General features: G+C 34.1%; 1 protein-coding gene and 1 non-coding gene across 10 annotated transcripts in view; one reads left to right on the top strand and one right to left on the bottom strand.

The window, feature by feature from the left end:
• Positions 1–26,361, bottom strand: part of LOC138416602 (protein argonaute-3) — a 112,908-nt gene that overhangs the window by 36,969 nt on the left and 49,578 nt on the right. For 8 of the 9 annotated variants that reach the window (XM_069546198.1, XM_069546107.1, XM_069546395.1 and 5 more), the window contains 2 exons: positions 25,897–26,033; positions 764–898 (listed from right to left, as the gene is read on the bottom strand). In XM_069546198.1, coding sequence (XP_069402299.1) covers positions 764–898; positions 25,897–26,033 — 272 coding nt within the window. Of the gene's footprint in view, positions 1–763; positions 899–17,943; positions 18,038–25,896; positions 26,034–26,361 lie in introns of those variants that run through there. The other variant, XM_069546625.1, reaches the window with a different exon arrangement.
• LOC138431596 (U6 spliceosomal RNA) lies at positions 9,395–9,501 on the top strand. The gene has a single exon (XR_011253752.1). It is a non-coding gene; the product is annotated as a U6 spliceosomal RNA (small nuclear RNA).

Genomic DNA, 26,361 nt, shown 5'->3' with positions numbered 1-26,361 from the left:
GCTGATAAAGTACACTGATTAAATTAAATTGCTGCTAAACCCATTATATATGGGTTTGCACATAAAACTGTATATTTACATAGAAAGCTACAATTATATAAAGAATAAATATATACAAAATATAAATTTTAGACTATAACTGAAATTAATTTTTAATTTTTCCCTTTGGAAGACCATGTAGAAATGAATTTATATTAGTAAAATATATATATGATGTAAGACCTCTGTATAAATTTTAGCCACTAACTATAAAGCAGGCAAGATCAACGGTCAACTAATGTACATGAAGTTACTAAGTTTCAGCTCTAGAACAACACATGAAACAGGCTAGCCCCACATCTATAAATTTACAAAGAAATAAAATATTCTGCTATCATTTCAGAAAAATAAAGAAGTCACTATATTAAAATATGTTCAAAGAATGGCTCCAGTCCCGAAGTGTCAATGTTTTGGGAATAAATTTCCTATTTTAGACAGTATCATAGGAGCATTTTTCTATGAGAATACCTCTTTATGCCTTCAGCTAGTAAGGGAAAGTATCAACAAAAAATTAGCTAGTATTAATTCCATTACTTGGTATTTCTTTCATTGAAACACTACCTAAGATGTTATGACAATGAATTTAATGCAGCATTTTAAAATTAATCCATATTTTTACTGGTGATTTTACATGAACAGATTTAAATCTTAAAACAATTTCCATGAAAGTTTACTATATTCATGCATTTTACAGTTAAGTTGTTCCAAATGCTAATGAACTCACCTTTTATCTCTTTGGTGAATTTTACCCTATGAGAATCAGTCAGAGGTCTTGGTTGCTCATCAATATTATGTATATCAAGAACTTCACACATGAACTGAATTACAGGTTGTGCTTTGTAGAAGGCAGTGGCAGAAACTAAGAAGAAAAACACAAAGGGTACAAATTAATGTTTCCTTAAAAAAACTCAATCTAAGGCTCCATGATAACTAATTATAGAGTTAAAATTACCCTCTTACATATACCTATATATCAATACATATAAAAAAATTTCCAAAATTAAGCAGTTTCAACTTGACCTGTTTGACTACAAGACAAGCACAACAACAGAAAAACCTAATATTACAGTTTTTATAATCTTTTTCATTATGGGTAACTGAATCTTTCCATTCCCTAATACATGTACAGAGCAGTGTTCTGGCTATGAGACAAGGCCTATAAAGGGACAAAGAAGGCCAGAATGCCTCAGAAGACAAGGTTAGGTATTATTTCTTAAACATAGCCTTTCGTGCCACCCCAGATTGCTTATCTGTTCTAAGGCGAGCTTTCCCTGTCTTGCACAGATTTGAGAAGACAATGGTATTAAATGTTACTAGTGCTAATCCAAGCTACAGGTAGTAACAACATCTGCCCAATGTTATCTAGCTACAATAAGCAGTCTTCGAGGAGCCAACTAGTATGACTTCTTAATCCTGGATTTTGGAACTGGAAGAGAGCTTCACCAATAGTTAGCAGATCACCATCATTCATTTCTTAAATACTTACGGGCTGCTATTATGTGCTAAAAGATACTGGGGGTACAGTGAAAAGTAAAACTAGAACAGACAGTAGGCTGAAAAGTGAAAAGTGCTAGTCGCTCAGTCGTTTCTGACTCCTTGAGATCCCATGGACTGTAGCCCATCAGGCTCCTCTGTCCATGGAATTCTCCAGGCAAGAATACTGGAGTAGGTTGCCATTCCCTTCTCCAAGGGATCTCCCCAACCCAGGGATCGAACCCAGGTCTCCTGCATTGTAGGAAGATTCTTTACCACCCGGGTCAACATGCTATCATATTATTTCCCTACCTAAAAAACATGTCCACAGTGGTGCCCTTTCTCTTATTCTCCTTGGTTTAGGTTTAAGTGTCTTTCATAAAATGTCCCTCATCCCTGGAAGGATATTTAATAAGACTTTAAGTAGTTAGATGGTGAGACTATTGCGGATATTTTTTATTTTTTTTAAATCTTTATTTTTTAATAGTGAGCACGTATTACATTTTCATTTCAATATATATTGAATATATATATTATTTCAATATATATGTATATATATACATATATATAAACAATATATATGTTATTTCAATAATATATGAATGAAGTCTCAGCACAAAAAATTTAAATAACATAAACAGTAAAGACATCTGGTCTCCAAGTATCTTTTAAGAAGTAACCATTATTTGTAGCTAATACCTAACTACTACATGTACTAATTATGGACATGGACCTACTACATGTCCCTAACAATAGATAGCTCTGTTGGTTTTGTACTTCCATATCTTGTTCTTTTAATATACACTTAGAGATAAAAATGGATATATAAATCTTAAAAACATGAGATCAGATAATAAATGTTTTATGACTTGCTTTATTGTTTTATTATTATTTTAAAACTAACAATGTCTTAGAGAACTTTCCATGTCAATAATTTCTTTTTAATGGCTTCATATTATTCTGTAGTTTGGGTGCATGGTAATTAAGTGAATATATATCTCATTCCTTTCTTAATGAAAAAGAACACAAATGATAAAAAATTAGAAACACTATTTTGGGCTTTGATTTCTTTTTCTCATTATGTTTCTTGCAGATAGATCTTATACGTACTAATAAGGAATTATATCATTCTTTTTCACATTGCAGGATATCTCACTACCTGGATCTACTACATGTCCCTAGTGATGGATAGTTATGTTGGTTTTGTATTTCCACCCAAATAAGCTTTAGAAATACCTTTATAATTTCAAGCTAACTAAAAAAAGAGAGACTGATAAGACTGTATCAGCATTCTGGGTATCTTATTTAAATCTTATACATTAAAAAACTGTATACCTACATTCTTCTATTAAAAATGTGAGAATACTGTTGTACATTAAAATGAGACTGGCAGGAAATATATCAAATAAACATATACTGCTTCTGTGTTAAATAAAAAAAATTAAATGGATAAAGGAAAATAAATATATGGTCATTGACATGCTTATTTTGTCTTTCCTTTAATTCTACAGGTAAACTTTCTTCACTGGATTATTATAATACTAGCACTCACAATTAATTCGTCTTATCTCACAGAGCTGAAACTACTAAACAAATATTATCCTGTTTAATATTCTATTAATTTTCCTTAGTGTTTATAATTTTAATCATTTTACTATTTACCATCTTCCCTACAGCAATGTAGGCATTTGAGATGAAGGAAAGCTCTTACACAAGATGGGATAAAATCAGTGAATACAGCTGAATTAGGCATGGGTTTCAAAGAGCAAGGATCTGTCTCTCTATCCCTAACATTTTATAAACCTACATATACATGCATTTTTCCCTTCATTCCCTTTCACAAATCAACTCAGTTTAACTGAACAAGTAATATTTACATTTAATATTTTTAAAACCTATTAACAAAATATATGACATTAAAACACTAAGGGGAATAAATGTACAATCATTTCTATAGACAACTGCTCTGAAAAAAGCATCAGATAAAATTCAGCACCATAACTAAAATTTTCACAGTACCAAGACTAGAAAGGAGCTTCCTTAATTTGATAAAAGTTATTCATCAAAATCTATGGTAAATTCAACCTAAGTTAACAGAAAGTGCTAGCTGGCATAGGATCCAAGTTAAGAGAAATAAAAGATAAAAGGATTGGAAAGGAAGAAACAAAATTATTATTCTTCACAGTACGAATGTTGAGAGAGAAAACCCTCTAATCCATAGATAAATTATAGAATAAGAGAATTCAGTAAGGCTACTAGATTTAAGGTCAACAGATACAAATAAATTATACTCTTATATACTGGCAACCAGCTTAAAATGTAATTTAAAAAAAGATACCATTAAAAAAAAAGATACCACTTAACATCACAACAAAAAGTGTAAGATACTTGGGATAAAATCTAAACAAAAGATGTAAAGACTCACTGAAATAATAGGTATCTTTACTACTATAGAAGATCTAAATATTAATAAATGGAGCAGCATACCTTAGTGGTAGAAATTATTTATAAATTAATCTGTTAATTCAAAGCAATTTCAATCAAATACCAATAAGATATAATCCTCTTGACCTCTGGAAATTAAGAAGCTGATACTAAAATTAAGATGAAAGAGAAATGAAACCAGAACAGCTAAGAGAGTTTCTAAGAATAAGGTCTGCCCTAACATTCATCAAGATTTGTTATAATCCTATTCAAGTCAAGAGACTGTGGGGACAAACACAGAGACCAGCAGAGTATCCTTCAAAGTCTAAATTATACAGCATAGGAAATAAATTCCTATTTAGAGAACTGAACATGAAAAGAAAAATAGACATTTAAAGGAAAAGATAGAACATCCTTATGATCTTGAAAGCAGGAAAGAATTTCTTAAGATACAAAAACGATTAAAAACATGGTACCATAAACAAAGCTAAAAAACAACAGGCAAATGGATATGTATAATACACACAACAAATGATTACTATCCAGAATATGTAATGAGTACCTATAAATCAAGCTTAAAACAGTACAGTGCCAAAAGAGACATGGCTAGGTATTTCACAGAAGAGAAAACCTAAATGTCAAAAAACAATTTTTTACTATTTTATTTGTAATAAAGGAAATACATATAAAAACTCTGTTGAGCTATCATTTTATACCAATCAAAATGGGCCAAAAACATTACAATGGACAATACAAGCTGACAATAAGCCAAAGGAAGAATGAAGAATGAAAATTCTCATACAGTATGTATGAATATAAACTGATACAGTCAGGAGCAAATGGTAATTTATAGTAAGTTTGAAGATGAGCATAATTTCCAACTCAACAATTCCACTCTACTAGAATATATGCTCTACAAAAATCCTGTATCTGTGGAGGGCAACATGAATAAGAATGCTCACTGTAGTACAGTTTATAATGATAAAAAGAATGGACACAACCTAAATAACCATCAGTCAGATGGATACATTTGTACCACATTCATATAAACAAAATAAATGAGCAGGTGCTGGAATGCAGATAAATAAAATTGAGAAATAAAAAACTTGAGGAATTTGTACAAAATGAGATATTACCAACTACTTAGATTGCTAGTATCTATATATGTACAGGTGATACACAACTTTGGCAAAAATCATTCTTATTAAGGTTTTGTGATACTTTATAACTCACTTATTGATAATTGATAAAAAATTGTTTCACTGTTGGAAATGTAGCCTTTAAAAAAAATTTTTTTTTAATTTATTTGGCTGCTCCAGGTCTTAGTCGTGGCATGCAGGTTCTTTTTTTTTTTCTTGCTGTTGCAACATGTGGGATGCAGCTCTCTGAGCAGGGATTGAGCCCATGCCCCCTGCATTGGGAGCTTAGAGTCTTAGAAACTGGACCACCAGGAAAGTCCCTATCCTTATTTTTAAAATTAGGTTTATTTTCTTCTTTTCATGGGTAGCAGCATTAGAATAACAACAACAAAAAAATAAGCTTGGAAATGAAACAGATTTTAATTCTATATCCAGACTAATTATCATTTTTCAGAACTTCCACTCATTTTTATGGAAAATTAGCAAAACACCCATTACTTACAGCATTAGTGTGAAGATTCAATGTAAGATACCTACTTGTGAACAGAACATGGCAGAAACTCATCAGAAGTCTTTTTCTCATTTTTTGAAGAATTGTCTACTCATGTCTTTTGCTCTCTGATTTACTGAGCTTTTAATTCTAGGCAAAATCATTCTGTCAATGTACACTAACTCCTTGAAGAAGCTGAATGGAAGAATGTTCTATGAAGAAGTGATTAGGATTCTTTAGTTTGTACTTTACTGTGTCAAAACTGAAATTTTCTGTTAGGATGCAGCTAAAATACAGATGTGAAAAAATAATAAATATTTACCATATTTAAGGTAATAAGGACTACATGTTCCAAATTAGTCCAAGTCCAAATGAAGAGTATAAAATAAAGCAGTAAATAATGTTGGATCCACGTAAAAACTTAACTACAATTATACTTCAACCTCCTAAGAGATTATGTGCCTCAATTTTATACATTTACTTTCATGGCTCTGAAAGTATAAGAACAGCAATTAAGATCACTTATTATACAATGCCTTTTTATGGTAATAGTGAGCAATTTAGAGGCCATGTTAGACATCTTGCATGCCTATCATTAACTAGCAAAGTATTACTGACAATAGTACTCAGGAGATATTGATAAATCAAAGGGTTGGGTTTTTCTGTTTTTAATAAAAAATATATTTACTAAAGGGTCACTAAAAGGTCACTAAATTATAAAGTGAATACAAATATTCACATAACCAACACTCAGATCAAGAACTAAATATTGGTAGTATTCTCGAAACTGCTTCCCTATCCCATTCCCAACCTTAACTTACACTTCAACCCTCAAATCCTGGTTCTTATGGTAGTCACTTTGTTTTCTTTTCAGAATTACAACATAGGTACAGATCACTAAGGACAATTTATTTTTTCCAGTTCTTCAATTTTATCTAACTGGAAACATAAAACATATAATCTTTTTGAGACTTGCTAAACATGTTTCTAACTCATTTAAACTAATAACTATTTTCTTCATTTCCATTGCTTTGCCTAACACTCCACTGAAGAAATACAGTTTATCCACTTTAATGTTGGTGGACAGTGGATAGAACTTTGTGCTTTCACTGCCAGGGGCCCAAGTTCAACCCCTGGCCAGGCAACTAAGATCCCACAAGGTGTCCTACGGCAAAAACCAAACAAACAAAAGTCTGATTATTAATGGTGGTGGACTCTTTATGCTGGCACTTTCATTTGGTTATTAGAATAATGTTATGAATATCTTATAGATGGCCTTTTTGATATACATACACATGTATATTTCTCTAATAGAAAAGGTGGTATCTCAGTAGAACTGTTGAGTCTAAAGAAAGCTGAGCGTTGAAGAATTGATGCTTTTGAACTGCAGTGTTAAAGACTATTCAGAGTCCCTCATACTGCAAGGAGATCAAACCTGCCAATCCTCAAGGAAATCAGTTCTGAATAGTCACTGACTGATGCTGAAGCTGAAGCTCCAATCCTTTGGCCACCTTATGCGAAGAACTGACTTATTAGAAAAGACCCTGACTGGGAAAGATTGGGAAAGATTGAAGGCAGGAGGAGAAGGGGAGACAGAGGATGAGATGGTTGGATGGCATCACTGAATCAATGGACATGAGTCCACTGATTTGAGCAAGCTCCGCGAGTTGGTGATGGACAGAGAAGCCTGGTGTGCTGCAGTCCAAGGGGATGAACAACTGAACTGAACTAAGGATGTGTATCTCCAACTTTCCTGGATAATGCCAAAATCTTCCAAAGTGGTCTTAACAACTAACTCTCTCACAAGCAGAGTTTAAGAGTTTAATGTTAGCCTTTCTGGGGATGTGACGTCTCATTAAAAAAAAAACTATTTGAGGTATAACTTACATACAATAAAATGCATTTTAACTGTATAGCTCAATGATTTTGACAAACGTATACCTCAATGCTATTTGTTGTTCTTGTTCAGTTGTTCAGTCGTGTCCAACTCTTTCCGACCCCATGGACTGCAGCATGCCAGGACTCCCTGTCCTTAACCATCTCTTGGAGCTTGCTCAAACTCATGTCCATTGAGTCAGTGATGCCATCCAACCATCTCATCCTCTATGCTATTATCACTCCAATTAAGACAAAATATGTCATCACCCCCGAAAGTATTTTCCTGCCCCTCTTTAATCAGCTTCCATCACATCTGCTTCAGGCAACCACTGATCTGATTCCTTTCATAATAAATTTGTTCCAGAATTTCACATAAATGGAATTATATGGTATACAACATTTTGTTTGGCTTTTTTGCACATCTTACTTGAGATTCATCCATACCATTTTATAAATTAGTTTTTTAAAATTGCTGGATAGTATTTCATCGTGTAAATAAATCACAATTTGTTTCTCAGTTTACTTGTTGCTGGGCATTTCGGTTGTTTCCAGATCCTAGTTATTATGAACATGTACAAACCTTTGTATGGACCTATTTTTTTTTTTTTTTTCATTTCTCTTGGGAAAAGACCTAAGAATAGTTAGGACATGACAAGAAAATATTTAAATTTTTAAAAATATGCCAAAATATTTTTCAAAGTGGTTGTACTGTTTTATACTCCTACCGTTTCTAATTGTTCCACATTCTTGCCAACACTTAGCATTGCTGGGTTTTTTACTTTAGCAAGTCTAGCAAGAGTGAAGTGATATCTCATTGTGGTTTTTATCTGCATTTTCCTGATGAGCAATGATGTTTAATATCTTCTCAGGTGCTATTGACCATTCCCATAATCTTTTGTGTAGTGTATTTTTTTGACCATTGTTAAAAATAGTTTGAGTTATGTAAGCTTTTCATATATTCTAGACACAAATCTTTTGTTCAGGATATATTATGCAAATATTTGAAACTTTTTCAAATTTCAGTAGCTTGCCTTTTCATCTTCTTAACAGTGTTCTTAAGAGATGGTTTTCACTTAGATTAGGTTTCCAACATACAAAGAAATCTTTGCTTACTCCAAGGGCATGAATATTTTTCCTCTTTTCTTAGAAGTTTCTCAGTTTTAATGTTTATTTTTTGTACAAATACCCAACTGTTCTGGTATCATTGAGAAGACTATTCTTTCCCCATTGAATTTGGCCCCTCTGTCAAATATCAATCAACCACATAAATGTTTATAGCTATTCTAATTATTTTTTAGCTTTTTGGCTAAGATCAAGTGTAGTATCTGTAGCCATTTCGTAACTTGATTTATATGTCCATCTTTAAAACCTCAGTATCACAGTTTTCCTTACTGTAGCTTTATAGCATGTCTTGAAATCAGGGATTATAAATCCTCCAACTCTGATCTTCTTCAAAATGGTTTTAACTGTTCTAGATTCTCTGCATTTTCAAGTAAATCTTAAAATCAGCTTGTCAATTTATTATTATTTTTTTTAAGTGAGATTTTTGGTGAGATTCTGGGACTGTGTTGAGTCTACAGATCAATTTGGGAATGATGAGCATCCTAACTATTTCAGTCTTCTGTGGCAAGAACATGGTCTGCGTGCGTGCTAAGTCACTTCGGTTGTGTCTGACTCTTTGTGATCTCATGAACTGCAAGCTGCCAAGTTCCTCTGTTCATGGGATTTTTCAGGCAAGAATACTAGAGTGGGTTGCCATGCCCTTCTCCAGGGGATCTTCCTATCCCAGGGATCAAACCTGAGCCTCCTGCACCGTAGGCAGATTCTTTATCATCTGAGCCACCAGGGACATGGTATCTCTGTTTATTTATCTTTCTTATTTTTCTCAGGAAAGTTTTATAGGCTTTCAGTGTAGAGGGTTTGTGTACACATCTCTTTTAAAATCTATCTAGTGCTCGCTTTGGTACTACCTGTACTAAAATTGGAATGATAGAGAGATTAGCATGATCCCTGTGCAAAAGATGAAAAAAAATCTATTCCTAAATATTTCAAAAATATTATTCTGAATAGTACATGTGTTTTTCATTTTCCCAACTGCTGAATGCCGGTATTATTTATTATACTGCTAGTATTATTATGCAACTAGTGTCTTGTGATCTGGCAAAATGCATCTATTAATTCTAGTAGGATTTTTTGGGGGGAGTAGATTTCTTCAGATTTTTTTATGTAGACAATTATGTCTTTTGCAAACAGCGATAGTTGTATTACTTCCTTTACAATATTACACTTTCACTTTTCTTGGACCACCAGCACAATGTTAGATAGAAGTAGTGAGAGAAAGCATCCTCCTCTTAATCTTATGGCAAAGTCGTTCACTCTTTGATACTGAGTATGATGATGCCTGTGTGCTTTTCTAGATTCTTTGATCAGGTTGGAGAAGTTTCCTTTTACTGCTACTGTGTTACAAATTTTTATCATGATAACATTAAAATGTGTCAAATGATTCTTCTGTCTGTTGAGAAGATTACATTTTTTTGGTCAGGTGTCAGATTCAGAGGAATACGAGCCTCATAAAATTGAGTGGAAACGCCTTTTTTCTTCTGTTTTCTGAAATAATCTGTGTAAGACTGGTATCATTTTTTCTTAAATGTCAGATAAATTTCAGCAACGAAATCAACTGGGACTGGAGTTTTGTTAGAAAGGATTATGAATTCAATTTCTTAACAGATACCAGACTATTCCAGTTTTCTTTGAGCTAACTTTTTAACATTGTGCGTAAGTTATCAAATTAATTAGTATATAACTGTTCCCTTATCAACCTTTCACTTCTGAAAGATCTTTAATGATAAACCCTTCTTTAATTTTTGACACTAATAATCTGTTTGGTTATTTCTTTTCTTTTTTTTTGATTAGCCTTCCTAGGAGTTTAAAATTTTTAACTTTTTTAAAGGAATCAACTTTTGGTTTCATTCATCTTCTATACTGTTTGTTTTCTATTTAATTAACTTTTGCTCAAGTTTTATTATTTCTTACTTTCTATTTAATTTTTTCTTCTATTTGAAGATAGAAATATCATGTGGTAGTCTGCCTCCAACATGATCCCTACTAAGTCTTTCCTCATGGGATTTTGCACCTTTGTGTAAGTCTCTCCTACACTGAATATAACTGGTTTATGTAACTAATAAGACATTACAAAACTGGCAGAATATAGCTTTCAATACTAGGCCTTAATGTCATTACAGCATCTGCCTTGCTCTCTCATGGACTGCTTGCTCCAAAGAAGCCAGCCACAATATCACGAGGACACTTAACCAACCCTGCCTGTTGAGCGGTCCAGGTGGCAAGAAACTAGGTCTCTAGCCCAAACTTACCAATTGAGTTTTACAGATAATAAAACAAGACTTACTCATCCCTTTAAACATTCAAGTATCTACTATATAAGGGACTCCTTTGTGGGTTAGAATTTAAAGATAACCAGACAAAGCCTCTCCATTTTAACAATAGATTCTGGTCAAGCAACTCAGTTCATTCCTTCCCCAAACTCCACTAAAACTCTGGTAAGGAATTAAGGAGAAAAAAAAAAAAAAGCATAACTCTAGAAGGAAGGGAGGATCGAAAATAGAAAATGTACCATTTTCGAAGATGGAAAACAAGTAGATAAGCTGTAACTGACACAGCAGATGGGATTCTCAAAAGGTGTGAGAAACGGTAGCATCAGGTGCCTCTGAAACTGGTGATAGAAGAACAGAGGCGGTGCAGAAAAATAAAGAGAGAAGCTGTTTAAGAAGCAGGTAAAGTCCTAGATGCCTGTCTAGCTCCATTCACATTGTGGAACAACTGCCTCATCTTTATCCTGGCATAATCTGTAAGTGTATTCTCTGGAAAAAGTAAAAGACTTTTTGGAGGGAAGATGTCAGGCACAGCTGAGGGCACAAGACTGTACCCAAAACAAATAATTAAGTGACCATAAATACTAATTCCTGAATGCAGACACTCTCCAAGCCAAAATCCCCAACTTGGCTTCCAGAATGCATATAACAAGACTATTACCCTTCAGGCAGGAGTCTGAAGTCTGGGTAATTGACTAGCTAAGAGGAAAGACCTAACTAAGGTCACTAACATTATAGGTTCCCTAGGATCAGCCCAATTAAACCACTCTATGATAAAGCTCAAAGTCAACTAGTCCCACTAATGAATTCAAAGCATCGAGTCAATGTTTTAGATTCCCACTGCATCATGAATAAATAATCAAGGACACCATATACTTGAAGGAAGCTTCTGAAATGGAGGACAGTGATCAAAACAAACAAACAAAACAGAATTTGGAGGAATAATAAGCATGTGCAAGAAAAAGAAAACTCAACAGACTGGTTCCAAATAGGAAAAGGAGTACGTCAAGGCTGTATATTGTCACCCTGCTTATTTAACTTTTATGCAGTGTACATCATGAGAAACGCTGGACTGGAAGAAACACAAGCTGGAATCAAGATTGCCAGGAGAAATATCAATAACCTCAGATATGCAGATGACACCACTCTTATGGCAGAAAGTGAAGAGGAACTAAAAAGCCTCTTGATGAAAGTGAAAGAGGAGAGTGGAAAAAGTTGGCTTAAAGCTCAACATTCAGAAAACGAAGATCATGGCATCTGGCCCCATCGCTTCATGGGAAATAGATGGGGAAACAGTGGAAACAGTGTCAGACTTTATTTTGTGGGGCTCCAAAATCACTGCAGATGGTGACTGCAGCCATGAAATTAAAAGACACTTACTCCTTGGAAGAAAAGTTATGACCAACCTAGACAGCATATTCAAAAGCAGAGACATTACTTTGCCGACTAAGGTCTGTCTAGTCAAGATTATGGTTTTTCCAGTAGTCATGTATGGATGTGAGAGTTGGACTGTGAAGAAGGCTGACTGCCGAAAAATTTATGCTTTTGAATTGTGGTGTTGAAGACTCTTGAGGGTCCCTTGGACTGCAAGGAGATCCAACCAGTCCATTCTGAAGGAGATCAACCCTGGGATTTCTTTGGAAGGAATGATGCTAAAGCTGAAACTCCAGTACTTTGGCCACCTCATGCGAAGAGTTGACTCACTGGAAAAGACTGATGCTGGGCGAGATTGGGGGCAGGAGGAGAAGGGGACGACAGAGGATGAGATGGCTGGATGGCATCACTGACTTGATGGACGTGAATCTGAGTGAACTCGGGAGATGGTGATGGACAGGGAGGCCTGGCGTGCTGCGATTCATGGGGTCGCAAAGAGTCGGACACGACTGAGCGACTGAACTGAACTGAAGGTAAATTATCTTCAGTGAGCACAGAGAAGATAAGATACTACCATATGTGAAACAAGAATAGTATGCTATTATAAAATAACATTCAAGAAATAAAAAAGAATGATTAGAAATTAAAAGCATAATAGCAAAAATGAAAAAGTGAAGAGGTTTAGAGGATAAAGGTAAGTAAATTTTCGAGAAAGCAAAGTAATATAAGGGAAACAAAACTTCACCAAAGCTATTTAAAAAGTTGGAACATCACTGATAAATTTATGAAGGAAAAATTATTTCCAACACAGAAACCCAGCTAAACTTTCATTTAGGTTTGTTGATACATTTTCCAATGTGTAAGACATCAAAATTTTTTGCTTCTTGTGTACCCTTTTCTCCTGAAACTTCTAAATATTAAAAAATGAGGGGTAGGGAGAGAAATGGATACAGAGAATGATGTTTGATCCCAAGACGACAGCTGTGCATCAAATATGAAGAACATATTCAATCAGCCTGAAGCAGTGTAAATCAAGAAACAGATTTGTTGGAAACTGTCACTGAAATTCCTGCTGGAAAATACTTTTTTTAATGTGAGGTTAGACTAAATAAAGCCTGATACAGGTATCTTTACTTGGCTGAGTTTGATCAGTGTTGATAAACCTGCTGCTTGCCTGTTTCACCCTAAAGAAAGGTTCTGCTTTGTTCTGCTTCTGAGGACTAATTTGAATACTATAAAAATCAAATTGTTGACTTTCACTTTCATTGAGGGATCGTATACCTGAACTTAAGGCAATCATATGAAGCAAGTGACACTAATATTGTGATTAATAAATTATTTATTGGAAATCTGTTTTCCTTGCAAGAAAGCATATTCAGTGTGAACTTCTGACTCAAGCAGAATAAATAATTATCAAATTCTGCTTATATATTCTGACCATTTTCTTCTAGCAGCAAAACAGTGAATATGCTATAGAAAGCTACATTTTACTGAAAAGCACAAAGAAGCAAATAAAGTATATAAAAATAAAAAAACAATTCTAACTCAGATGTCCTGGGTCAGAGATTTGTCCTGTCAGGAAACTTGCTTCTTAAAGGATACAGGAAAAAGCTGTGAATATTAAGAGCATAAACTTTGGAAACAGAAAAGTTAAACTCTATCACTTAAATGTAAGTGACTGTGCCTCTACACTTAATAGGTTACATTACATATAAAGTAATATAAATATAAAATACAAACTATGTGATCTTTAGAGGGAGAAACTCACTTTAGAGAGAGAAAATTTAGAGACTGTGTCTCTAAACTTCAGTTGGAGGTATCACCTAACTCATACAATGGTGATGATGTTCAGATGAGATACAGTTGTCTCTTGGTTCCTACAGAAGATTGGTTCTGGAACTCCCTTTGTACATCAAAAAGCGGTGGAAGTTCAAGTCCCTTGTAGAAAATGATGCATTACAGTCAGCCCTCAGAATCCATGGTACCCAGGTAATGAGGGCTGACTGTAATTAATGTAAAATGTTTAGCATTCTATCTGTGACAGGTATCTTCAGGGAGATACAACTAATAAATATCAATTCTTTTTGTTCTTTTGGCTGTACTGTGACTTGTAGGCTCTTAGTTTCCTGACCAGAGATTGAAACCGTGCCCTTGGCAGTGAAAGCATGGAATCCTAACCACTGGACTGCCAGGGAATTCCTATAGTTACTCTGGTACTCTTAAAATGCGTACTTAGAAAAAAAAAATGCAAATTGCAACTGAGTCTGGCCTAACATAAAAAAGTATACTGTATTTCACTGACTCTAAAAGCCCAATTATGGTAAGGTACATCAGTACTGTAGTTGCCAAATTTTCCAATTAAATTGTGACAAGCCATACACTGCAAGACATCTCCCAATTTCAGAGATGATGAAATGTGGAAAAAAAAAATTTTTTTTTCTTAGATTGGTAAAATTCATTAAATTTAGTTATATAGTTGAGAGTTAAGATACTATATACCATGAAAACAATCATTTTGAAAACAAGATGAAGTCACAATTACAATTAAATTGCTTGCTTTCTTAAAGTACTGTTCCATGTTTATCATCACCACAAATTTTACCTAAGCTCCCATTTGTCTCTTCCTCAGAGAAAAGTTCCTTCATCACTGAGACTAGAATGGATTCCTTTGTTGCACAGTCCCACTGTATTTATTCAGTTCAGTTCAGTTCAGTTCAGTCTTCTCTGCAATACTCATCATATATTGCTCAATAAAATAATCTTCTCCAGTTGATCTCAAGTTCAATAAAGACTATTTTGTTCAGTAAAATATACCAAGTGCAAAGGTTGCAAAATCATACAAACGAGAAAGGAAATATAAGCAAGTAAGGTGGTCAGTGCAATACTTTCCCTCATTATTTTTCACAGCACCAGTACATATTATTACAGTTTAAAAATAAACCCATTTAAAATTTTAGGCTTTATTTCATTTCATTAAGAGAGAACTTTAAGAAAAATCCATGTTGATATATGTATATTTAGTTCATTCATTTAACTTATATATAATAGTGTATACCACAATATGACAATATTCATGTACTCATTCCAATATTTGCTTATCCTATTATTCACAGGAATCAGGATGTTTCTAATTTTCTGCTACAGCAAAAAATATATCAGTATGCAAGATACCTCTATGGTATATTAAGGGTTTTAAGATATGTTCAATTTCATTTTCACTTCATCTTTTCTAGATATTGAAAACTGCTCTCCAAAGCTGTATCAAATCATACTCCTATAAAGAGTGCACAAGATATTTCCTTATACTTTATCCTCACCAACATCTGTTAAAATTTTATAAATTTGATAGGTGTCAAATGGTACCGATCTCACTTGTATTTTCTTGACTAATAATGAATTTGAGAATTTGATTTTCATGGGTTTATTGACCATCTGTGTTTCCTCTTTTGTGAATTAGCTATTTTTTTTTTTAACTGATCTCCCTGTAAAGTTTTTGGTTATATATGCTGTAAATACTCTCTTAGCATTTTAACTTTATTTATGATTCATTTGTAACAAATAAGTTTTAAATTTTGATGCAGCCAAGCTTATCAGTATTTTCTTGAAAGAATTTTAAAGCTTTGCTTTTCAAATTTTAGATTATAATCTACCTAGAAATAAATCTGGGATATGATATGAGATGGGTTTAATTATTTTTTTCTTATAGTTAACAACTGTATAAATACCATTTATTAAATATTTCACTCTTTCCTCAGTGATCCAAAATGCCAACTTAATTGTAAATTACATTAATTCATCACAGTCACTTATTTTTCCATATAAATCTTAATACAGACTTCTCAAGTTTCACTATATGCCCTATTGGGATTTTACTTAAAATTCATTTACAGATTAATTTTTGGAGAACTGATACCTTATCAAACAGAGTCTTCTCAATAAGCTTAATATATTTCTTTCATTCAGATTTTTGCTTATATCTTTCCATAAATTTTTTTACTTAGGAGACCTCTCAAATTTTTCATTCCTGTGTATCCCCTTTTTGACCCAAACTCCTGATGCCATCACACTGACAAAAGCCCAGCTAAGACATCATTTACTTCTACAAATATTTTCCTAACTTTCCAGATTCAATTAGACACTCCTCCTCCATGTTCTTAGTTTTATTTATTCATTCTTTGCTTAGTATGCCCAAGAGTTGTGTCAGGCACAGAGGTTATATATATACACTGGTGAATAAGGTGGACAGTCCCTAGCTTCACAGAGCTTTCATTGTAACAGGAGACAAAGAATAATAAACACATTCAAGGTGACACATGGTATTACTGGGGAAGTATACTGTGCTATAAGAATACTTGAGAGAAATGTGTAACTCTTGGGGGATGGTTGGATGTGGGGGAGATGGCTGGATTGGGGGAGAAGGTGTCAGTTACTGCTTTTCAAGGAAGTAACATGCAGACTGAAGCCTGTAAGAAGAACAGAAGTTAGCAAACACAGTAGTGACTAAATACCATAGCACTGACATCCCTGTCTTACTGCTGATTTTACTGGAAGAGCTCCACTGCTTAACTGTGAAATCATCTATTCTCTGAATATGTTTCCTCCCTTGACACCATTTCTTGGCTCTAATACTGCCTACAACAATTATTAGTTGCTCTCTGGTTCTTCTTTCTTCCTTAAATGCTAGTATTCTCCATGGCTCTCTCCTTTTCATTTCTTTTTTCAACCTAAATATTATTTCTAAAGGAAATTCTCCATTTTCAGAGTTTCAAATATGGATATATGTACTAAGGACTCCCAAAACTTTTACCTTTTCCTCACTCCACTACAGATTTTCACATCTGCATTTCCAACTACATACTAGATGACTCTCTGTATGTTCCACAGAATCCTCAAGTGTTAAACATATTAATATTTGATCTTTTTATACATGGTATAAACTGTCAACTAACCAGTGAAAGCAGATCTCCCTCCCATATTCAGAATCATCGTTCATAATGATATGAATGAGTCACTATTCTGAATGTATGTTGGTTAGTATGCACTTCTCGAAAGCCAGTTTATAAAATAAATGCAGTTACTAAAGGTTTGGGAATATGAAGGTTGTTTCAAAGACTGAATAATCACAGAATTTTTAAATTATTATTATATTTTTAATCATAGAATTTTATAGGCCAGGTACGAGTTTATTTTTAAAATTTTAAATATATAAATATCGCTAGGCTACGAGTTGCCATTCAATCAAACACAAATCTAGATATTGTGGTGAAGGTATTTTATAGATATAATTAAATTCCATGATCAGTTGACTTTAAGTAAAGGAGATTATCCTGGATAATGTGGGTGGACCTCATTCAGTTAGTTGAAAGGCCTTAAAAATGGGGCTGAGGTGTCACTAAGAGAGAAAAGAAATTCCACTTATGGACAGCAGCTTCAGCCCACACCCGTTCGTTCTAGCCTGCCCTTCCTGATAGCCTACCCTAAGAACTTCAGACTTGACTAGGTTGCCCCTACAACTGTGTAAACCCAATCTATCTATATATATTTTCTTACGTCCAAAAACCAATTCCTTCAAAAATCTAGTTAACCTTCTGGTCTATTTATTTTCAATCAGTTCCATGTACCAGTGACTACACCCAAACTTTTTTTCTGGACATGGTTTTTAAACCTATTTTTTCAATTTAATCTTGTAATATGTTCCTTCCTCTCCATCCCACATTATACCATCACCATCTCTTACCTGAACTAGTGATTGAAAAAGCCTCCTAACTGGCTTCTCAGATTAGTTTTTTTCTCCTCTATCTATTCTCCACACTGCTGCCAGAGGTCTCTTTCTGGAAAACAAATATGATCATGTCACTATCCTTCTTTAAAATTTTTGAAGTCTTCCTACATACAGGATAGAGGTAAATTTTTCTATTTCATTAATTTTTTTAAACTCTTATTTCCTTCTATTTTTCTCTGCATTTAATTATGTTATTTTTCTAACTTATTAAGATGAATATATAGGTCATTGATGCTTTTCTTCCTTTCTAATAGGCATTTAAGGTTTTAAATTCTCTCTAAGAATTGCTTTAGCTAGTCATACCAATTCTTGTATGTACTATTTTCATTACCCTTTAGTTTAAAATATTTAAAATTTTCTTTGACCAATGAGTTATTTAGAAATTTCTGTAATATCCAAAGCAGAACTTTGTAAGTTCCAATAGGAAAATAGCAGCAGTTTATTTCCAAAATTTCCCACTTTCCCCCTAGAACTCATTACAGAGCAACAAAGATAATCTGAAAAGAGAGAGAGAGAGAAAAGAAAAGAGAAGAAACCCTGTATCTTCAATGAACCTAGGAGACAATTAAAATCTGAAAGTGCCAAATTGTAAGTAAATATGGCCCAAAATACTTGGGAACCTCTGCAAAGGAGAAAGTCATGAAAGATGAAAGACACTCTAGTGGGGCAACAGCAGCAAATTTTTACTCCAGAAAGAGAGGGTCTTATCCTAAATGGGAACTGCAGTGCTTAGTACTGAAACTGAATGGGGGGCTCTCAGAAGGAAGTAGAGAAACGAGTGTAGAAAGTGTCATGAGAGTCAATTGAGGGTGAACCAGAAGTGACAGGTCTCAGATAGGACTCCCTTTTAAAACCAAGGCATGCACTGTCCCTCTGTAATTTAAAACTTGAAGAAAAGTTAAATGAATAGTACAATGAACTACCATATACCCTTCACAGATTCTCTAACTGTTAACATTTGAGCATGTACTTTAAAAGGCGAGAGCTGAATTCCTTGGTAGCAGAAAGTCCTTAAACATTTATTACTGAGAGGCAAAGGAGATGTGGCTTTATTCTGAAGAAAGAATCCATCAGAACAGAAGAGAATAGGTCTTGAGCAGAGAAACCTGGAAAACCACCTTGCTCCTAAAGTCCTGTCCCACCTCCTTCTCCCACTCCAGTCTCTTCTAATAGGTGGTTTGAGAAAACTTATCTCACTCAAATACGAGTAACGAAAGGGGCAAGTATCTATATAAAAATACCATTTAAAAAATGTAAAAAAGCAGCACAACATCCCGGACAAAGAAAACTCAACAAAATACACCACTACAAAATAGATAAAACTATAACACTACTTTTCAATATGAATCCGAAATTTCTTAATGCAGCTATGAAGAAAGAGCTCAGAGCAGAAATTTAAGAACTCAGGGAAAGACAAACAGGTAAGAGGAGAAAATGAAATAAGCACTGCAGAACTCACCAAAGAAATGGAAGAAAAAGACTTTTCAAATTAAAAAAATGACGACAAAACTACAATGAGCAAATGGTAAAAAATTATACCATAAAAGAAACAGTAAAGAACAAGCAGGATAGAATTTTTTAAAAAGAAAATAAAATGACAGATTAAAAAAAAAAAAGATAAAAGAGTTGAACCTACATCCTCAAAGGGGATCCCATGTTTTAAATAAAACTGACTCAAAATAGTCAACATTGAAGAAAAAAATCTAGCAAAATAATTATAAAAAATATTTTCAGCAACCAGACAAAAAAAGAAGGTACTTATAAGGGACAAGAAAATCAGCTGACATCCTAATTCTCTACTGAAAATTCAGTGTCAGAAGACAGTGGGAAAGTATCTATCAGAAACTCAAGAAAGTATAATTCAGATAAGCCATAATGGAAAAGAATATTAAAAGAAAAAAGAATGTATATACATCTATAGCTGAGTAACTATGCTGTGCAGTAGATACTGGCACAATTTGTATATCAACTATACTTCAATAAAAAAACAGAAAAAAAAAGTGTGATTCAATCATTTTATGTCTAATCAAGCAGTCCCCTTTAGGAATAAGGCTATAGACAAATGGTTTTCAATATGCAAAAAACCTCAGTTCTTACTCATATGAGTCAGGAAGTTACTTCAGGAAGGCCTGAAGTAACTTGAGGACAAACTGCAACCAAGAGATGCCCAGAAACATTCTAGCAAAAGGACTTGCAATTAGCACCAAGACATACAACTGTATAAGATGAGCACAGATGGAATGTAGCTGCACGGTGCTCAAAACCATGGGAATAACAGTGTATGCAAATACACAGAAAACAGAACAATCATAAAAAGCAGAATAAACTAACTGAGGGCACACTTTACAGCAACAGAGTCAAAGCTGAGAGTCGAGCAGTAGAAATTTAAGTAAAATCATAATGAACAATATAATAATGCTACGTTGGCTAAAACTCGTTAATAAAGGAGAGGAGGGGAAGGAAGAGAATAAAGTTAACATAAAAGTTACTTATTAAGGAAAGCAAAAGATACTGCTTTGAAGAGGGAGAAAGATGAGTATTAAATGAGAGTATGAAGGTAACCACTGATAGGGTTCCTAATAACAGAACTAGCATTTAAAAAGCACAGAAAACAGACCACATGGATTGTAATCCTTCTGTCAGATAATGTAGATTTTTGGCCCAAAAAGTACACTTTATCATTGTAAAGGTATAAATTACAACAAAGAATAAAAACAGGTATACATATGCTCCTAATACTATGGTAGCAAATTAAGAAAGTGGAAGTATAAAAAGAAATAGAAACATGATAGGAAGCTTAAATTTATTTCTCCCATTCTGAGACAAGTAAACAGAAATAAATAAGGAAATAGACTATGTAAACAACATAATCAAAACTGAAGAGCTAAAGGATATTCATTTAACTCTATCCTAAAAAATGATTGTATCTTATTCTCAAAGAGCTATTGAACTTTCATTTCATAAATTCTGATGATGTTAGGTTACTAAAAAAAAGACCTCAATAAATTCTAAAAACAGAAATACAAACTATATTCTCTGATAAACACAATGAAACTAGAAATTTACAACACAATCTGAAAATAAAAAGATCTTCAATATGAAAATTTAAAAAGTCTCTCAAACAACACTGGATAATAGAGGAAATACAAATGAAATCTGTGGTGTTTTGAGAAAATAATATAATCCTGTGGGATGCTAGTTCCTTGACCAGGGACAAAACCCAGACCCTAAGCAAGAAAGCATGGAGTTCTAACCACTGAATGGCTAGGGAATTTCCAAAATAATCATTTTAAATTCTTTTTTTTAATGAGAAAAATAAAATTAACTGAGTTACGACTATAGTTCAAAAAGTTAGGAAAGGGACTTCCCTGGTAGTCTGTTGGTAAAGAATCCGCCTTCCAATGTAGGGGATGCTAGTTTGATCCCTGGTCTGAGAACTGAGATCCCATGCCAAGAGGCAAATAAGCCCACACGCACGTGGCAACCAGAGAGGCCTGCTGAGCCTCTGAGCCTCAGCCAGTGCGCTCTAGAGCCCACATGCTACAGCTAGAGAAAGCTGGCGGGCCACAAGGAAGACCCAGTGTAGGAGGGAAAAAAGAAGTTGGGGAAACAACTAAGGTAAGTGAAGAAAAGTAGAGGGAAAAATTTATTAGGCTAAAAAAGAAACTGAGGAGTCAGAAGACAAGGCCAGAGAGCTCAGAAAAAATTCCAAAACCTCTTTGGTGGAGGCAGGTGGCAGAGTGAGGAGCAGAAAACAGGGTAATTAAAGTACTGCTGCTGCTGCTGCTAAGTCACTTCAGTCGTGTCCGACTCTGTGCGACCCCATAGACGGCAGCCCACCAGGCTCCCCTGTCCCTGGGATTCTCCAGGCAAGAACACTGGAGTGGGTTGCCATTTCCTTCTCCAATGCATGAAAGTGAAAAGTGAAAGTGAAGTCATTCAGTCGTGTCTGACTCCTAGTGACCTCATGGACTGTAGCCTACCAGGCTCCTCTGTCCATGGGATTTGCAAGGCAAGAGTACTGGAATGGGGTGCCATTGAGTACTACCTCTCCTAATTAAGAGTAAAAAGGACAAAGCACAAAGATTAAAAAAGAATTAATGGGGATAAATGATAGAAATAGATAAATTTTTTAAAAAAAGAGACCACTTAGTAAAGATATAGATAAAATATATAATTTTCTAATAAGATATAACTAGCAAAACTGAATACAAAGAGCCTAAACAGACTGATTTTCACAAAATAAATGAAAGCTTTAAAAGAACTATTCACTGAACAAAATGTAACAAACCAGGCTACAAAATTTTACATGGGAATTTCATGAAATCTTAAAAGCTGATAATTTTAACACTATTTAAAAACTGTCATACATTTTAGAGCACAGGCAACTTCCAAATTTTTTGTGAAATTAAAGATTAATACCAAAACTTGAAAAAGACTGCATTAAAAAAGAGAAGATTGCAGATCAGATCAATCTTGCTTTTTTTTTTTTGCAACTTGATTAAAAAGGTAAAGTGTTAAAAAACAGAATTCAGCACCACATTAAAAGAATCTAGAAACACAAATTTAGTTCAGTGTTTTTTAAAAAGAGGAGAAAACAGCATATAAAGAACTCCCCAGATACTAAAAAGACATCTGACAAAAAACATACATTATTGATTGAAAGTACTCAATAAAATGGAAACCAACAGAGGCTTCTAAGCATATACATATATACATGCACTCATCATACTTAATGCAGAAATACTGAAGCATTCCTTCTAAAGTAAGGAATACAAAGAGGATGCCCACTACTCTCTAACAGTTAACACTGTTCTAATTAGTCAATATAACCTGATAAAAAATATTAGAGGTATAAAAATCCAAAGAGGTAAAACTATCACTATTGCAGATAAAATGATTATAACCTAGAAACTGCAAGGAAATAACTTGAAAAGTTAATGGAATTCAATAAGGCAGAGAGAAAAAAGTTACTATATAGCAATTAAAAGACTTCATGTATATAAAAAATAACTAGTTGGAATATAAGTTCATTTAACAAGAAAAAAGAGAAAGAGAGAGAAAATATCCAGGAATAAAATAAGAAACGGCAAATTTTATGTGAAAGTGGTAGTCACTCAATCGTGTCCAACTCTTTGCGACCCTATGGACTATAGCCCGCCAGGTTCCTTTGTCTACGGGATTCTAGAGGCAAGAATAATGGAGTGGGTCCCATTCCCTTCTCCAGGGAATCTTGCCAACCTATGGATTGAACCCAGGTCTCCTGTATTGCAGGCAGGCTCTTTACTGTCTGAGTCACTAGGGAAAGAAAATTTTAAAACACTCCAGAAGGAAAAAAAAGTAATCCTGAACAAATGGAAAGGTATAGCATTTTCTTGGACAGAAAGATTCAGTGTTTAAGACTCAATAACTTAATTTAAAAATATAATGGAGTCACAGTAAAAGTAATAGCTCATCCTCCCACACCCACTAGATCTGACAAGGTGTTTCTAAAGCTTATACAACGATATACATAAGAAGAGCCTAGAAATCTTGGAAGAGAAAAATGACACCAGCCCTAGTTAATATTAAAAGTTACAAAAGAAAGGATTGACTGAGACACACACCTGTCACCAAAAGAAAAATTTCTACAGGATAAAAAGCAAAAATAATATCAAAGATCAAAGACAAATAACAACCCAGGGATAATATCTGCAATTCATACCACAGGGGGCTAATTTCCTTGATTTAGAAAGCTCTCTCAGTAAATAAGACCAATAATCCAACAGAAAAAAAGGAGCAAAGGACATAAAAAATTAATTTTTTAAAAAAGAAACATGGTGACCCATACATATGAGAAAGGATGGCCAAATGCAAAATGGTACATAAGGAAACTATTTCTTCCAAATTTGACTGACAAAAATCTAGAGTTTGACACATCTAGTGGCAACGGTACAGGGAAACAGGTAACGTCATTTACTGATGCAAACTGTTTACAATCTCATTGGAGGGCAATCTAGCAATAATAATCAAAATTAAAAACATATCTGCCTTTGACCCATCAATCTCATCTCTTGGAATCTATCTTAAAAATAGAAATACATGAATGATGTTCTGAAATGGAAAAAAAATAAAAACATCCCTAGTATACATCTAAATAAAAATAAAATGTTGGTTGCTCAGTTGTGTTCGATTCCGCGATCCCATGGACTGTAGACCTCCAGGTTCCTCTGTCCATGGGATTTTCCAGGTAGGAATACTGGAGTGGGTTGCCATGCCCTTCTCCAGGGGATCTTCTTGATCCAGGGATTGAACCCTGGTCTCCTGCATTGCAGGCAAATTCTTTACCATCTGAGTCACCAGGGAAGCAGTCAGTATATACCTAAAGACGACTTAAAAAAAATATCTTCTCAATACATCTTTCCAATGGTAGATGCAGCTGAAAATGATGATGAGACTATGCACTGATCTGGAAAGATCCAGGGATCCTTGAAGGAATGGCTGATGCCAGGTACAGAGGAAGAAATATAGGTTGAATCTGGAACATTCTACTGTGCCAAAAAGCAAGAAAGCTATCAAAGACAATGAATTACCAACACAACAATGCACTTTTCCATATAGGAATTCCATCTAATGCAAAAGGAATATCAGAATAAGAAAAAATTTTAATTGGTAATCCACACTGAAATAAATGATTCAGTGACAATGGTCAATGAATGGAATATCAGCAACTGAAAGATTGATTGGGAAATATACAATGGAGAGCTCTGGCATACTGATCTCTGAACATACTGATCAATCTTAGTTATCACTGAAGTTGGGTCTACTATATACTGGGTGCCTCCTAACACAATACACGATGGAGCACTTATGAATCAGAAGTGAATCAAGCTTCCAGGACCAACTTCCATTTCCAGGGAATATAGGAGATAAAGGAACAAGGGAATGACACTACAAGAAAACAAAAGATAAATCCAGATTTTTGGATATTCTAGAGGAAAAGTGAAAGTTTCTGCAACAGGTCAATGACATAAAATAGGAAAAAAAAAAAAACAAGAGAAAAGGAAATGGAACTACTACATTTTTAAAAGGCAAAGTAGCCAAATGTGATGTGTGGATTTTGCTTAGATCCTGATTTGAACCAACTAACTACAGAAAGATAACCTTTGAGAGTATCAGGGAAATCTGTGGACAGGGAATAAGAAGCTACAAAAAAATGATCAGATTTTCTTAGATACGATGGTGGCACTGTGACTGTGTAGGAAAACATCCATATTTTCAGAGGTACATACTGTAGTAGGGACAAAATAACATGCTGTATGGGATCTGATTTAAAATTACTGCAGTAGAGGGAGAAATGTGTATAGTTTACGCAAAGGTAGAAAAATCGGGGCAATCTGAGTAATGGATACACAGATAGCAGTTTATCATACTACTCTCTCTACTTCTAATATGTGCTTAAAAATAATCTTTAAAAAAAAACCCTAAAAATGAGAATGCGACTAGCACAACATTAAACCTCAGCGGCAGGCATACTCTGCAGGTCACCAAGACAAGCAGTCTTCTTCTCTTCCTTTAAAATATGCATTTCATAATGGAATACTGACTTATCTAGTTAAGGACAAAAATGAGTTATAATAAATAGCTCAGGTGATCATGTCACGGCTTTTATATTTGTTTTCATTTGTTTACTTCATGTTTAATAGCATTCTAGGAGAAGTTCTGTATAAATGTTTTCTAAATGAAATGTAATAAAAAATAAAGGTTTTTCTTAATATATGTTTGTCTTAATGTATGTCCAAATATTAATTCAAGACACCAGTATGTATAATTATATATAAAATGTATACACACACACACACACACACACACACAGAGGTCATGCAGAAATCAACTACCCAACACAGAATATGGTTTAAATTCCCTTACCATCAATATTAAGCATCATTTTCCACATGGCAGGCCGAACAGACTGATGAAATCCAAACCAAACTTCCCTGCCCCCTCCCAGAGGGTGGTCGTATCCTTCTGGAGCTGAGAAAAAGGAACGCCCCACAGGTGTATATCTACAAGAATTAAAATGGTATAGTCAATCTTTTCCTTCCCATTTAATATTTAAATCTGAAGAACAGGTAAGTCTAGAGTACATAATCTTAACTTATCATAGTAAAATGCCAATCATTATGAATATATGAAACTAAAAGTTTTCCAAATTTGTGAAAGCAAAAAGCAGCTATTCAAAATGAAAAAAATCCCTCACTGAAATTCTCTATACTTAAAACTAACATTAGTTTGAGTAAGGCTTAATTTTATTTAAAAAGTTTTAAAAAATAGTTCTTACCTTAAAAATGCTACAGAATAAACAATCACTAACCAAAAAGCTACTTCGATAAA

The sequence above is a fragment of the Ovis canadensis genome, chromosome 1 (assembly GCF_042477335.2).
Source record: "Ovis canadensis isolate MfBH-ARS-UI-01 breed Bighorn chromosome 1, ARS-UI_OviCan_v2, whole genome shotgun sequence".
Classification (NCBI taxonomy): Eukaryota; Metazoa; Chordata; class Mammalia; order Artiodactyla; family Bovidae; genus Ovis; species Ovis canadensis.
The sequence above is the reverse complement of the archived record's forward strand: the minus strand, read 5'-3'. Positions and strand labels throughout refer to the sequence as shown.